At 38.9% G+C, this 12,288-nt stretch overlaps 2 protein-coding genes across 2 annotated transcripts; both read right to left on the reverse strand.

Moving 5' to 3' along the window:
• Window positions 1-434: 434 nt before the first annotated feature.
• LOC111649681 (small ubiquitin-related modifier 3) lies at window positions 435-4,488 on the reverse strand. The gene is made up of 4 exons (XM_023399399.2): window positions 4,330-4,488; window positions 3,302-3,430; window positions 3,051-3,122; window positions 435-2,797 (listed from the first exon to the last, which is right to left on the reverse strand). Exons 1-4 carry the CDS (start codon window positions 4,348-4,350, stop codon window positions 2,735-2,737), a joined length of 285 nt encoding a protein of 94 aa, XP_023255167.1. The 5' UTR covers window positions 4,351-4,488; the 3' UTR covers window positions 435-2,734.
• A 979-nt stretch (window positions 4,489-5,467) lies between these two features.
• LOC111649679 (pituitary tumor-transforming gene 1 protein-interacting protein-like) lies at window positions 5,468-11,686 on the reverse strand. Its single transcript, XM_023399397.2, has 7 exons — window positions 11,474-11,686; window positions 10,471-10,523; window positions 10,013-10,121; window positions 8,546-8,648; window positions 7,308-7,373; window positions 6,488-6,534; window positions 5,468-6,152 (listed from the first exon to the last, which is right to left on the reverse strand). The coding sequence occupies exons 1-7, from the start codon at window positions 11,559-11,561 to the stop codon at window positions 6,115-6,117; spliced, it is 504 nt and encodes a 167-aa protein (XP_023255165.1). The 5' UTR covers window positions 11,562-11,686; the 3' UTR covers window positions 5,468-6,114.
• Window positions 11,687-12,288: the final 602 nt, after the last annotated feature.

Consider the following 12,288-nt stretch of genomic DNA (forward strand, 5'->3'; position numbering starts at 1 on the left):
ATGTTTCATGTTGGAATTAATCTGCTTGTTTGTTTAGGTGTTGTGGGTATTTATACTAGTGTGTAATGTGTAGGTTTTTTTAATGATAAAATAAGATCAAACCAGAGACCTTATAATGGTTCAGTGGCACCACCTAGCTGTCTTCTACCACTATTCTACTACTAGTCTACTATTCAGGCCACGTTAAAGTTTCCTTCCATAGTACTTACATACATTTTTAGAAGGCAGGGGTACAGCGGGAATTGAAGTTGGTGCTGTGTACTTTCCCTTTTGAAATTAATGAAACAATATAGCTTAACAACTTCATTACCTCCCTCCACATCTTAAAAAAATATCCTGTGATAGTTGAAGTACGATGAAGGACAAAGTAGGATGAAACACTTGACCCATTTTTGAATAGACAAACATAAAATAATGAAGCTTAAGACAGCAAATCTGAGTACCAAACTATATTTATTGTATACAGTAGTAAAAGACCACAAACAATGTACAAATCAGTAGAGAAACAAATAACATGACAAGACCTGGGCCCCGTTCTTCAAACATTACAAAGTTTAGCTCGTGTTAGCCAGCTCATAAGATTTTTCTCCAGCTAACTTACTTCTTCGGATGCAAGTGGAAGGCTGATTTGTTTGTCTTGATAACTGTGCTACAACTACATTTAAGGATATGGGAACATATTTGAAAGATTAAAAATGAGGTGAAATTCACAAGGCCAGTCACAACTCCTCAAAATACAGTCTGCATAATGTTCACAATATATCAAAGTTAAAAACGCTCCTTTGCTCTGGTTCATACTGCACCAAACGACATTCTGAATTCTTTTCTTCTCAATTGCACTAGCTTTATTTTGACTATTTAAATTAAAACCTCTTCTGCTATAACAATACTGATGGATTGGTGCTTTTAAAGAATGGTGCAGCCTTATGTGAAAATAAAATTGGTAAACTTAAAAAAGCGTTGTCATGATTCAACTCACTATGAAGGAGCTTGCGCTTCTGCAGGTTTTGAGCTAAGGGACTGTCATTTTAATCCTGACTGAACTGAAAAACTCCAAGCTCAGGTCAGACCATCAACAATCAAATCAAGCCAACTTAGTTATCAATGTATGAAGAACGGGGCCCTGTGGGTACAGAACACTTATCTCCCAAACTCCATCAGTTGACCTCCCTGCCCTCCCAATATGCAAACAGCATGCATCCTCCTCTTAACTGCAAAATATTTGAGACATTCATCACCACTTGAGATAGCTTCAGTTTTCAAAACTGCAGTTAAAAGGTGTTGAAAAGAAATGGCCTGCAACTTCTGCCTTGTGCACATCAGAAAACATTATCTCAACAGTTGATAAAGCAGAGAAAAGTGTCTTCAAAATGCATGACAAAACGCATACTGACTTTTGTTGGATATCCTTGCTCATACTGGAGGCTGCTCCTCTTCAAAGCACATGTAGAATCAGTTGTCCCATCAGCCTACATTCGCAAGGACAATACAGAGATGAGACAGCTGACCCCAAAACAACACTAAGGAACAATCTCCCAGTCACTCCCACCCACAGCCCACCCTGAAAACCCACAAGCAGAGTAGCTTGTAAGAATACTTTAGGGACCAATCACTGGCCCACTTCTTCAGAAAATAGGGAAAGAAAACCAAAAGTTATGTATTCCACATCAAGATTATCCTTATACAGCCAGACCCCGACTAACTCCGAATAAGGATGCACCACAGTGGTGTAAATGAAATTTCGCCCATAACGGGCGATTACCGAATATTGGTCTGTACGGAAGACACCCCCAAAAGAATCTTTCCCAATTAGTAGCAGTCAAAGAAGCAAATAACATTAACGAAATACAAACTCCCTTAAAATCTGACAGTTTTGACCTTATAGTTTGCATTTAGAGTGATCCAAATACAGCAAATATGAAATAGAAGTTCGGTCTTTGGAGTATTGGTCCAAGCCCCACAACATTTATCTAACATCCACTCTGATACTTCTGTACAGAAAAAGAAAAAAAAGAAAAAAAAGAAGAAAAAAATAAAAAACCAACAATCCCAAGCCCCTGGGGTGTTAATTTTTAAAAGAAGAAACAAAATTACAAAAACATTGAAGAACTCTTTAGCAAAAGCACCTAAAAGGCGGAGAGAATTAAAATACATTTTTGACAGAAGAGCAGGAGTCACTGTTCAGACAAAAAACACACATGAGAGTGAAGTGAAATGGAAGGCGGGTGTGTATTAAGTTCAGATCGTGCTTCCACTTCAAAAGATTTTTCATGCCCACTGACTGTGACCCCTGGGCAAAAAAAAAAAAAAACTTGCAGAGCCCCGCATTCGACCCCGCTGGATGAAAACCGTGACAAACTACTTGATACTAAGCTTTCACTGGAGAGTGAATGAGAAGCACTGACAAACCAGGAGCAGCTGTGGCGTGCTGTTGGTCCAATCACAGCCTGCAGTGCCAGAAGGAAATTGTTGTCCTGATTGGCCAGCAGAGAGACTGTTGACAAGCACAAAAGTTCAGTCCTGGCTGAGACAGTACATAAACAGCTGAGGAGCCGCCCCCCCACACCTGACGAAAAACCATGACAGACATCTTTAAACTTAAGGAATAATAATAATAATAATAATAATAATAATAATAATAATAATAGGCTGAGAGGGGCAATGAGGAGGGGAGGGACAGTGAAGGTGGCTTAGGGCGTGGTCTGAGGGTGGCCGTCAATGAGGTGGGGAGGACTTAGCAGTGTCCGCCCGTCTGCTGCTGGAAAACATCTATGGTGTCTTCATCTTCCATTTCCAGCTGAGGGGAGCAGAGGTTCACAGTTAATAGAAATAACCAACAGCTAAAATGATGCAGGGGTTAAAATATTATACGTAATAACTTAAGGCTATCTAAAGACACTGAATGCCTGAATTTTGCTTGTGATGTTTAAACTGAATATTTCACTAGGTAATTCCTTCCAATAATGGCAGACTTCTGTAATGTGTTACCATCACGTAAACATACGACTTCAGTGATGTTCAAAGAGAATATAACAGTGAATAGATCATACCTGTGCAGGTGTATCCGTCTCATTGATAGGCTGGCCATCAAACCTGAACCTGATCTGCCTTATTGAGAGACCCTGCAGGAGCAAGACAACGGACATGAAGAGCATCTGCTGAGGATTTTTAGTACAGGAATAGCATAGTGAAGTGCACAGCTAATGGAGAGGCTGAAGGGGTCATTACAGCAAATCCACAACAACTGCGTGTTGCTGGAGAGGTAGAGATTCAAAAGCAGTCATTTGGGCTTTCAGCTCACCTGTCGTTCACAGTACGCCTTCATTAGTTTGCTGAGTGGTGTGTGTCTTTTTATTTTAAACTGGACCACCGACCCATCTTGCCCTGCAACCTTGAGGTTGATGTGATCATTCTCAGTCTTTACTCCCTCCTGCAGAGACAAACATGTTTAACAGGAGTTAAACCAGCAGGTTACAAGTCACAGAGATACCACAAACATTACAACAAGGGGTTTATACTGAAGTCACAGATACAATACAGGTAACAGCACTGCTATCAGAGACATATACCAATCAAGTTAGTTACCAGACTATAAGCTGCACACAGCCTGCTACTTTAAAAGTAATTTCACAATAAAAGGCGAGTGCAAGTTCAATGTGTGGTGAAGGAATAATTCGACACTACTTTAAAGATGTTTTAACCAAAACAAACTTGCACGAGGCTTAATAATGGAGGCATATGTTGCTTCCCGGGCAGTCATAGAACGCTAACGTTAGCATGATTAGCTCCAGGCTAGGTGGTCGGCACGCCAGCCCTTCAGTACTGCTGCTAAGTTTAGCTGCCGGCTAACGCTGCTAGCTATTTTGTTTTGTTGTGCTGTGGCCAAACGAGCACCGACACATTAAACGCAGCAAAAACAACAGGACTGTATTAGTTTTTAAATTAGTGCGTCACCTCCATTAGCGCCTCTTTGTAGCTGCTGCAGTTGCGGCATTTGCTGCGTTGCGGACATAACGTGGTCCCGTTTCGACAAAGAAAAAATCCGCAAATAACAATCATGCTGTAATTGACATTTCTGCCCACAATCCTCGAGACCCTCGTTAGTGGGACACAACCTCTTCAATTTCCATCCACAGTGTGTTGGGTAAGCGCATCTAAGTGTAAATATCGATGTGCGGGTTCTCATTCATTTGCGAAACAAACACTGCGCCGATTCAGAGAAACGTGCAAACCAGGCCATTTTAGATTGCACATCTGAGAAATGGTTTGGCAGGAACTTGACTGAGCCATCACTGCAAACCCACAACTCAGTGAGCCTTAATATCTTACCTTTGGCTTTTCCTCTGACATCTCGGCTGGATTTCGTGTCACGGTTTTCAGAATAATCGGTTAATTGAGGGTTATTGGGTCTTTCTGCCGCCTTCTGTCCTCTCGTCTCCTCCACTGACGGGTGCGCGCTTAGGACCGCAGTCGCAAATAAACCATTGGATGAGAGAAGACCATGTGACTTCTAAACCGCGGGAGCGCGGACACGGGGGCGCGCATCAATGTAAAATCCTCGATCACGCGAATTGAAGAATTGGAACTAATGAACTGTATCACAACGTCAAACATTTGGGCATATATTTGTAAGAAATATGAATTCACTTTATGAATAACTAAAGGTAACTCGGAACAAGTATATAACACTTTTACTGTGGTTCAAAAAGGTAATTTAAATCAACATTACGACCATATGCTTTGCTAGCTGCATGCATGTAATGTCCAAAACCAAACAAACAGTGGTTTGCATCGGAAACTGTGTTGAACAATACTGGAATTTGTCCAGCCTGACTAGAATTAATTTGAATTCACATCGATGCATTTAAATTGATAAATGTAAAAAAAATATATGCTATTTTAGAGTCATTACTAATCAATTTAATGGGTTATACATTGTCTTTCGGTCGTAGAACATGCTCATATCAGTTGCATGGTAATTGCTTGATGGTAATTGCAGTTGCGTCTTTACAAATATACAATGTAACTCAGAAATGTCAAATATTTTATAAACCCATCATTGCCTTGGTAATTTTTTGTAGTTGTATTTTCTTATGTCAGATTTAGTTTCTGAGATAAAATATCCCAAATACCTGGAGTGGGGAAAATAAAAATCATCTTTAACTCGCAAAGTTGTCTTTGCCTTCAGCCTATCAACCTTTGTTCTGACATTCTTCCATCTTTTAATCAATTATCTTTGATTTTTAAAAATTCAGAAAAAAATTCCTATCAAAAAAGATACAAAATATTAATATAAGAGCTTTCATTTTAATGAAAGCACGATGCAGGCAATACACAAACACAACAAAAGTCCACTGCCACTGGCAGAATTAATTGAGTTTAAAGTCTTTATTAGGCGTTTGTGTCTTTACAGATTATACAGGTAATTTAGACTGATTCAATTCAACTTAAGGATCAACACATTAAATTTAACTTAATTATTTCTTTATTAATTCAGAATGCAAGGACGAAGATTTCATTTTGATGCCATAGAATGACCGTATTTTCTGAACCTAGTATGTTACAAAAAAAAAAAACCAAGTCCATCTATGAGTGGAACATACAGCAATAACACAACAAAATTGCCTTTTCAACATGTGCATTTTAGAATAGGAATGAATCATTTTGAAACAAGAAACAAGACAAATTACACCAAGTACAAAAATAGATTATCACTATCAACTAGATCTCTAATCTCAGCAGCAACTCAGAGCAGGTTTACGGATGCAACAGATTTTCAAAAGGAAAAATTTGTTCAGCTACCAAAGAGGAATCTTTCCATACTCTACAATTATACTCAACCTGATAAATAGTATGAGAAGACTGATGCTACAGGAGTCACATGATAGACCACTGTAGTCTTGAAGAACACTGCTGCTACATGGGTCTATTCTAGCCTATGGTTACAGCCTCTTGGATCATTACAGTGAACATAACATTCCTGTTCATTGGCTGAATGACACTAGAGGCTGTCTGTACAAAACTACTGTCACTTTTCTTTATAGTTTACGTAGCCATCAGAGGTCCAGGAAAAATACAAGGTTCATGGTGCAAAATGTCAGTTCACTGGCACTCTCATGCAAACTTGGAGTAAGGGTTTTGCCCACTTAGACCTAGAGAAACATAAAACAATCATTGAAGTTTTGCATTGATTTAAAGGAATTGTTTCACATTTGGGAAATTGTTTTTTGCTGAGAATAAGATGATAAAGCTCTACATTCACAGCTTAAACTTAACAAGAAATGTCATAATTAAAAGAAAAAAAAAGATTAAATATCTAAATCTCATTTTGTAGTTTTGAATTAATTCTCCTATCATACGTCCCCAATTCGTTTTTTTTTTTTTTAAAGGAACTGTAAAACATGCATTTCCACTATGTTAGTACACACGTGTGAAAAAGAGAGAGAAATTACGAAAAAGTGTGTCAAAAGCAAAAGCAGGATCTCACCATATTTCTTCCTGATTTCGTCGTGTCTCTGTTTCATCTCTGTCCTCCTGTAAGGACAAAACACTCTCTTATGAGCCAAACACTGACTCATGATATTTTTTTCACACTCTCAAACACTCCCAAAAGTCATGTGGCCACAAACCAGTCTGAGCTGATAACAGTATGACGTGTGCATTTTTCCCTTATTGGTGTTGCTTTTGTGTTGTGCAATGAAGGAAACTGATATGGATCATGACCAACAATGCAGCAGGGACAGTTGGTTCATCAGGTGTACTGTCGACTGTAAACCATCAAACAAACACAAATATTGAGGCTATTAAGAGGCTACCTGAGAGCAGTAACACAGGGGAGTAGTAAAATGCACCCTAAGATCTGCATAAACCCATTTTTGAGCAAACTAATTTCCACACAGCGATATTGTCAGTAAGTTGGTAATTACAGTTTACTGCTGACAAATGTAGCAGGCTACAGTGCTGTGGGGACAATCTGCAAACAGACTGGAGGGCTTGTGTACGTGGAAATATAATTAAAGCAGGAAATACACATCAGGGCAAAACAATTTCGGTGAGGAAGTCTGAGTTTTTGGTTCAAGCTCTGTGGGTAGAAACTGCCCCTGTGATGTGTATAGCCCTGGTGTGGACACACCTGTAGTGTTTTTGAGATGGGTTAGCTAGGAGAAGGTCGTGACAAGGGTAAAGGGTCAAATTGCATTGTTTCACTGTCAGTTTTGCTCAACAGCACATGGCCACACTGTTGGAGAATTAAGTCTTGAAACAGTGTTAAACAGTCAGTGTTGCATGCACAGAACAATGCTCCTCACCTTTCTTCCTGCTTGGTTTTCATCTTATTGGCCTGTCTCTCCATCTTGGCCTCAAACCTTGTGGATCTGACACACAAACACAAGACCAAAGTTAGATTATGTTTAGTTAGGTCATGGGAAAGCACGCCGCGTGTGTGTGTGTGTGTGTCTATGTGTGTGTGTGTGCGCACGCGCGTAAGTACAGACACCTTGAGGTAATCACTCTAAAGCCAACAGAAATGTTCAGTGTTGGGCTCAACACACACTGATCATAATCACCTTGTAATGAATTTAATATGAAGAAAGCCACATGGTTGATTGACAAAGGTAGTCTTCCCGTGGTTCTTAGCCTGGCCTTAACCATTTTATACCTATTTTCATTCTTATACTTAAACCCTCTATACCTGTAATATGTAGTCTAAATGTAAGTTTTTCTCCAGGCAGCTCAGAGACGTTAAACAAGAGTCACTGATAAGCCACAGATAAAAATATCCTATGACGAAACCAACTCCTTTCAATCTACAAACCACCCTGTAGGTAACATGGTCCCTATTCAACCGACCAAAGTGGTTGTGGGCTATCTGTGTTGATCAGGCTTTTTTCAATGTAGTTTCTTCTTGTCAGGAAACAACTTCACAAACCACTACGAGCAACCACTGCAGACTCGTGATAATCTGTACATTCTGACATATCTCACTGTAATGTTTGTAGGAACAGAAATGAAAGCCTGATGTACATCATTCAAATACACTTCCAAGAAAAGTTGGTATTTAATAATAATAATAAGTGAACTGTTTTTGTTATTGTTATACCATAGCTACTGGACATGTGTATGGTATTATTTTGTTCATGTCTCAGGTATAATGAAAAGAAGCCAAGAAATTACACTCTGTGACAGAGAGGTTACAGTAAATAATCATTTAGTAACAAAACATATTAAGTAATGAGTGAGCCTTTTCCTATAAGTAAAGTTCATTATGTAAGTACCTTATAAATACAGATGCCATAAACAACAGCAGAAACAAAGCAACTTAATGAAATTAAAGATTAAATTAATCTAAACCTAAACCTCTTAAAATCATTTCTTAAAATTTCTTCACGTATCCAGGATGTGTCTTAACCCTTTGAACACAAGTATTGGTAGCATCGTTGAAATGACCCAAAAGTACAGCAGTTTATTCACTCAGGATCATGTTGTGGACGATGACAGTGTACCTGTTCAGTCAAACAAAGTTAACTACAGCTCACTGCACACTTACCCAAAGTTCTCACACTTGCAGCAGCAGAACAAGCAGACCAGGAAGGCGATGATGATAACTCCGCCAACCACTGCCAAGGTGATAATCAGTATCTGGAAGTTCACTACAAACAGAGATAGAAACAAAAAGTTATGCAGGATTCCACAGTCCTTCACAATAGAACAATTTAGCTTGCATGCACTAAGGATTGGTATTTTTTAAAAGGAGCTATTTGTAAGTTTTGCTATTGCTACATAGCCAACATTAGCATGAACAGTTGTTTACTTATCAGTCTTACCAAGAACTTCAGCCATTATTGTGTTTACAACACAAGAGGTTATAATATGCCCTCTGAATCTGAAGAGCACTACTTCTTCAGGGCAGACTGGATGCTACAGTGACTCGGTATCAGGAAGTGAGAAGAGCTAGCTGGTTAGCATGCTAACTTTAGTAGAAGAGAAGAAGTGATAGAAATAGAATCAAAACTGCTGAAGGCAGCTCTTGGCGAGTAAAAGAATGAAGTTTGATGCTGACCTCTCAACATTTGCTCTAGACTGATCAGCAACATTAATGCTAACGTTGGCTAGGTAGCAATAGCACAACTTAAAAATAGCTCCTTTAAATGTTTGTCTTATTTCTGCATTGAACAGCGACTGATTTAGAGGTCATTTGATTTCATTGCTCCTTGTTGGTGGAGCATGATCAGTGACTACTGAGAGTTAAAGGAGCTGTGTGTTTTGGCAAAAGACATACAGCGAATAAATAAATACATTTAAGAAGAAGAACAATTCATTAGTTTTAATAAAAATGTGATATGTTCATATCTGAAGCAAAATAAATGCTTATACCTAAATTATACAGTCTGTAGATAAGCTACCTGAAATCAGTTAGGACCAGGTCATTCCCAAACAAACACACACTGTTTTTTACCTTCTCATTACCCACAAAACTGTGCTGGTTTATGTGTGATCAGTTCACACTGAAATCACATGAAAAAAAAACCGCTTTTTTCTGTTTTTAAATTGATTATCTTAAGATTTTGAACAACTGGTCAAAACAGGACATCTGAAGTCGTCATCTTGAGCTTTAGAAAACAGGTATGAACATTTTTCACGGTTTTCTGACTTTTAATAGATTGATTAATTGACTGATAATGAAAATAATCATCACTGGCAATCCTACATCAGAGGAATGTTGCTGAGTAACTCACCAAATATTTGGTTCAGTAAAAGCAAAACTGTGTTTAATTGATTATAATTATCAGTAACTGAGCACAAATGCCTAACCTTCCTAAAATGAACAATAGAAAAATGTATTAAAGAGCTCATTGGAGTTGCAGAAAGGATGTGATAGAGTAATTTTATTTAATATAATTCTATTTATTGAGTTTTTAGGAGAGGTCTTTTAACGTTCTACATCTCCTGCACACTTTTCTCTACTTTGTGTGTGTGTGTGTGTGTGTGTGTGTGTGTGTGTGTTCTCTCTTACTCCAGCAGAGCCCCCACCGTGCATCATTCAGTGGGCAGAGAGCATGGGGTGGAAGGATGGTCCTCACTGGATATGTCATACAAGTCTTGGTTGTAATACACCACAAACACTGTAAAAAAAAAAAAAAAAAAAGTACACACATAATGATTCCTTTATTATATAAACAAACAATGAATCTTCGGGTATTCAGGGCATCCGCAGGATACACTGTAGGGCATGCATGCACAAAAAAAAAAGCAGAAAATGGCGGAGTGGGGTGTGGATGGATGAGAGATCAGTTTCTCCTCAAACCAGTCTAACAGGTGTGGAGGTGGAGCCACTGGCTGTAGTTCCTCCACCTGGGACACCTCTTTTTCCATTACACACACACACACACACACACACACACACACACACACACACACAAACATGTAAACCCGCGATTAAGTCAACCCAGCAGGAACAAGAGACTTTCTTACCGACACATTTTTCAGGCATTCCTCACAGCTTGTCCCGTTCTTTGCCTCACACGCTGTGGAATTTAAAAAAAAAAAGTTAGTTAGTTTGCTTAAGACACCCGAGATAATCTACAAAGAAGTGTACACATAGTCAACATGAGGTGCACACACATTTTGCCTCACAAGGAAAAGTACAAGTGACTTTAACAAAAGAGAGATTGGCAGAAAACCCTTCAAGGAGCAGATTAAATGGGGCCTGAAGGTTTGTGCTCACTGTGGTTTTTGTAACTATTGCTAATCCTCCTGGCACATTTTCCATGGAGACAGGGCAGAGTAAACACACAGGCTTCAGACTAGTCATATTATCATCAGCAGACTACATGGGACAATAGCTGGGTTTGTCAGTGTATCATGTATCCTTAAAATGGAGGTGTAAACGAACAAGGTTTCATTCTTATGTGGTCGGTTTGTTTACTTCTGCTGGTTTAAGTTCCTGAGGGGGGTTGAACAAGAACTGAAAAGAGACTGTTGTTCCTGCTGAGAGGTTTCAACAATACACAAAGATATGAAACTAACAGAGGTGCAGAGATATCACTAATATCACTGTTGATCTTGCTTTTAAGTTTAGCTTTATGAGATGAAACATAGCCTTTAGTCAAGATTGGCTACATTGTTCTATGATATATGATCTGATGCCAGAAAATACAAACAAGACTCAACACCTCAAATAAAGTTATTTTGTTGCTGTTTTATGTCCTCTCATGTTCCCATTAGTCAACAGAAATTGTTAGACACAAGATAAGGTAAAAAGAATGCTGTAATAAATAGAGGTTGAACAAGTCATGGTAATCCAGAGCTAAAAATGGTCTCAAAAATCAAGTGAAGGGTTTTACTCCCCTGTTTACCTCCGATTTTTAAAAGAAAAATAACCAGGCAACTAGAAGCGACTAAAACAATGTTAGACAATACTTTCAGCTGCCATAAATTCTTCAATTACCACAGAGCTACTGGTTTCCACTCCCACCTTTGTCAGGTGCGGAAGACTGGGCGAAAACTGTCGCCAAACCCAAAACAAGCAGGAGAGCTGGGAGTAAAATCCGCAAATCCATCATCCGACCACTCAGACGCTGATTATTCCAGATGTTTTTGGTTCCCAGGTTGTAAGTCCGAGAAGCGTTGAGAAACCTGGGAGTGTTAAAAGGAGGAAATGTTTTGGCTGCGACCGGTCGTCGGCTGAAAGTCCAGGAGTGAAGTTGCCGAGAAGGAACACGACGCAAAAATCCTGACGCACTCGTTACGCATCAGAAGCAATAGGGAGGGGAAAGCGCCAGTGTGCGTCTCTGCAGTGTTGAAGGAAATGCTCAAATACTTTACTTAATGTTACTCCATTACACCTCAGAGGGAAATATCGTACTTTTTACTCCACTAGCTTTAATAAGTGCTTCATTTCATTTTACACAAAAACCTCAAGATAAATCTGAGGGGGCATGAGGTGATTATATGAATCGCAAAGAAGAATAGTTCTGTTGCATAACATTGTTTAACTTTTGGAGACTTTTATTTAAAGTTTGATCGTTGGGGCCTCAAGCAAATATTTAAATGAAACCATTTGAGAAGTTTAGAGGTGAACAGTCTCCTTCGTGGAACTGCTAATAACAAGCAGCTATTTTATAACGAGCCAAAAACAAGCAGATTTAGTGTATTTTACAAACTCATCATGTTTTTATATAAAATATTAAGAGTATGCTTGCTTTCTCGTGGAGAGATAGAAGAGAGTTGATTAAGTAGGCTACAGAGCTTGAGTAAATTTAATTTTCAAAATAGATGCACACACAAAAC

Source organism: Seriola lalandi, unplaced genomic scaffold (genome assembly GCF_002814215.2).
Source record: "Seriola lalandi dorsalis isolate HSWRI2012SDOR001 ecotype SW California unplaced genomic scaffold, Sedor1 jcf7180002051685, whole genome shotgun sequence".
NCBI lineage: Eukaryota > Metazoa > Chordata > Actinopteri > Carangiformes > Carangidae > Seriola > Seriola lalandi.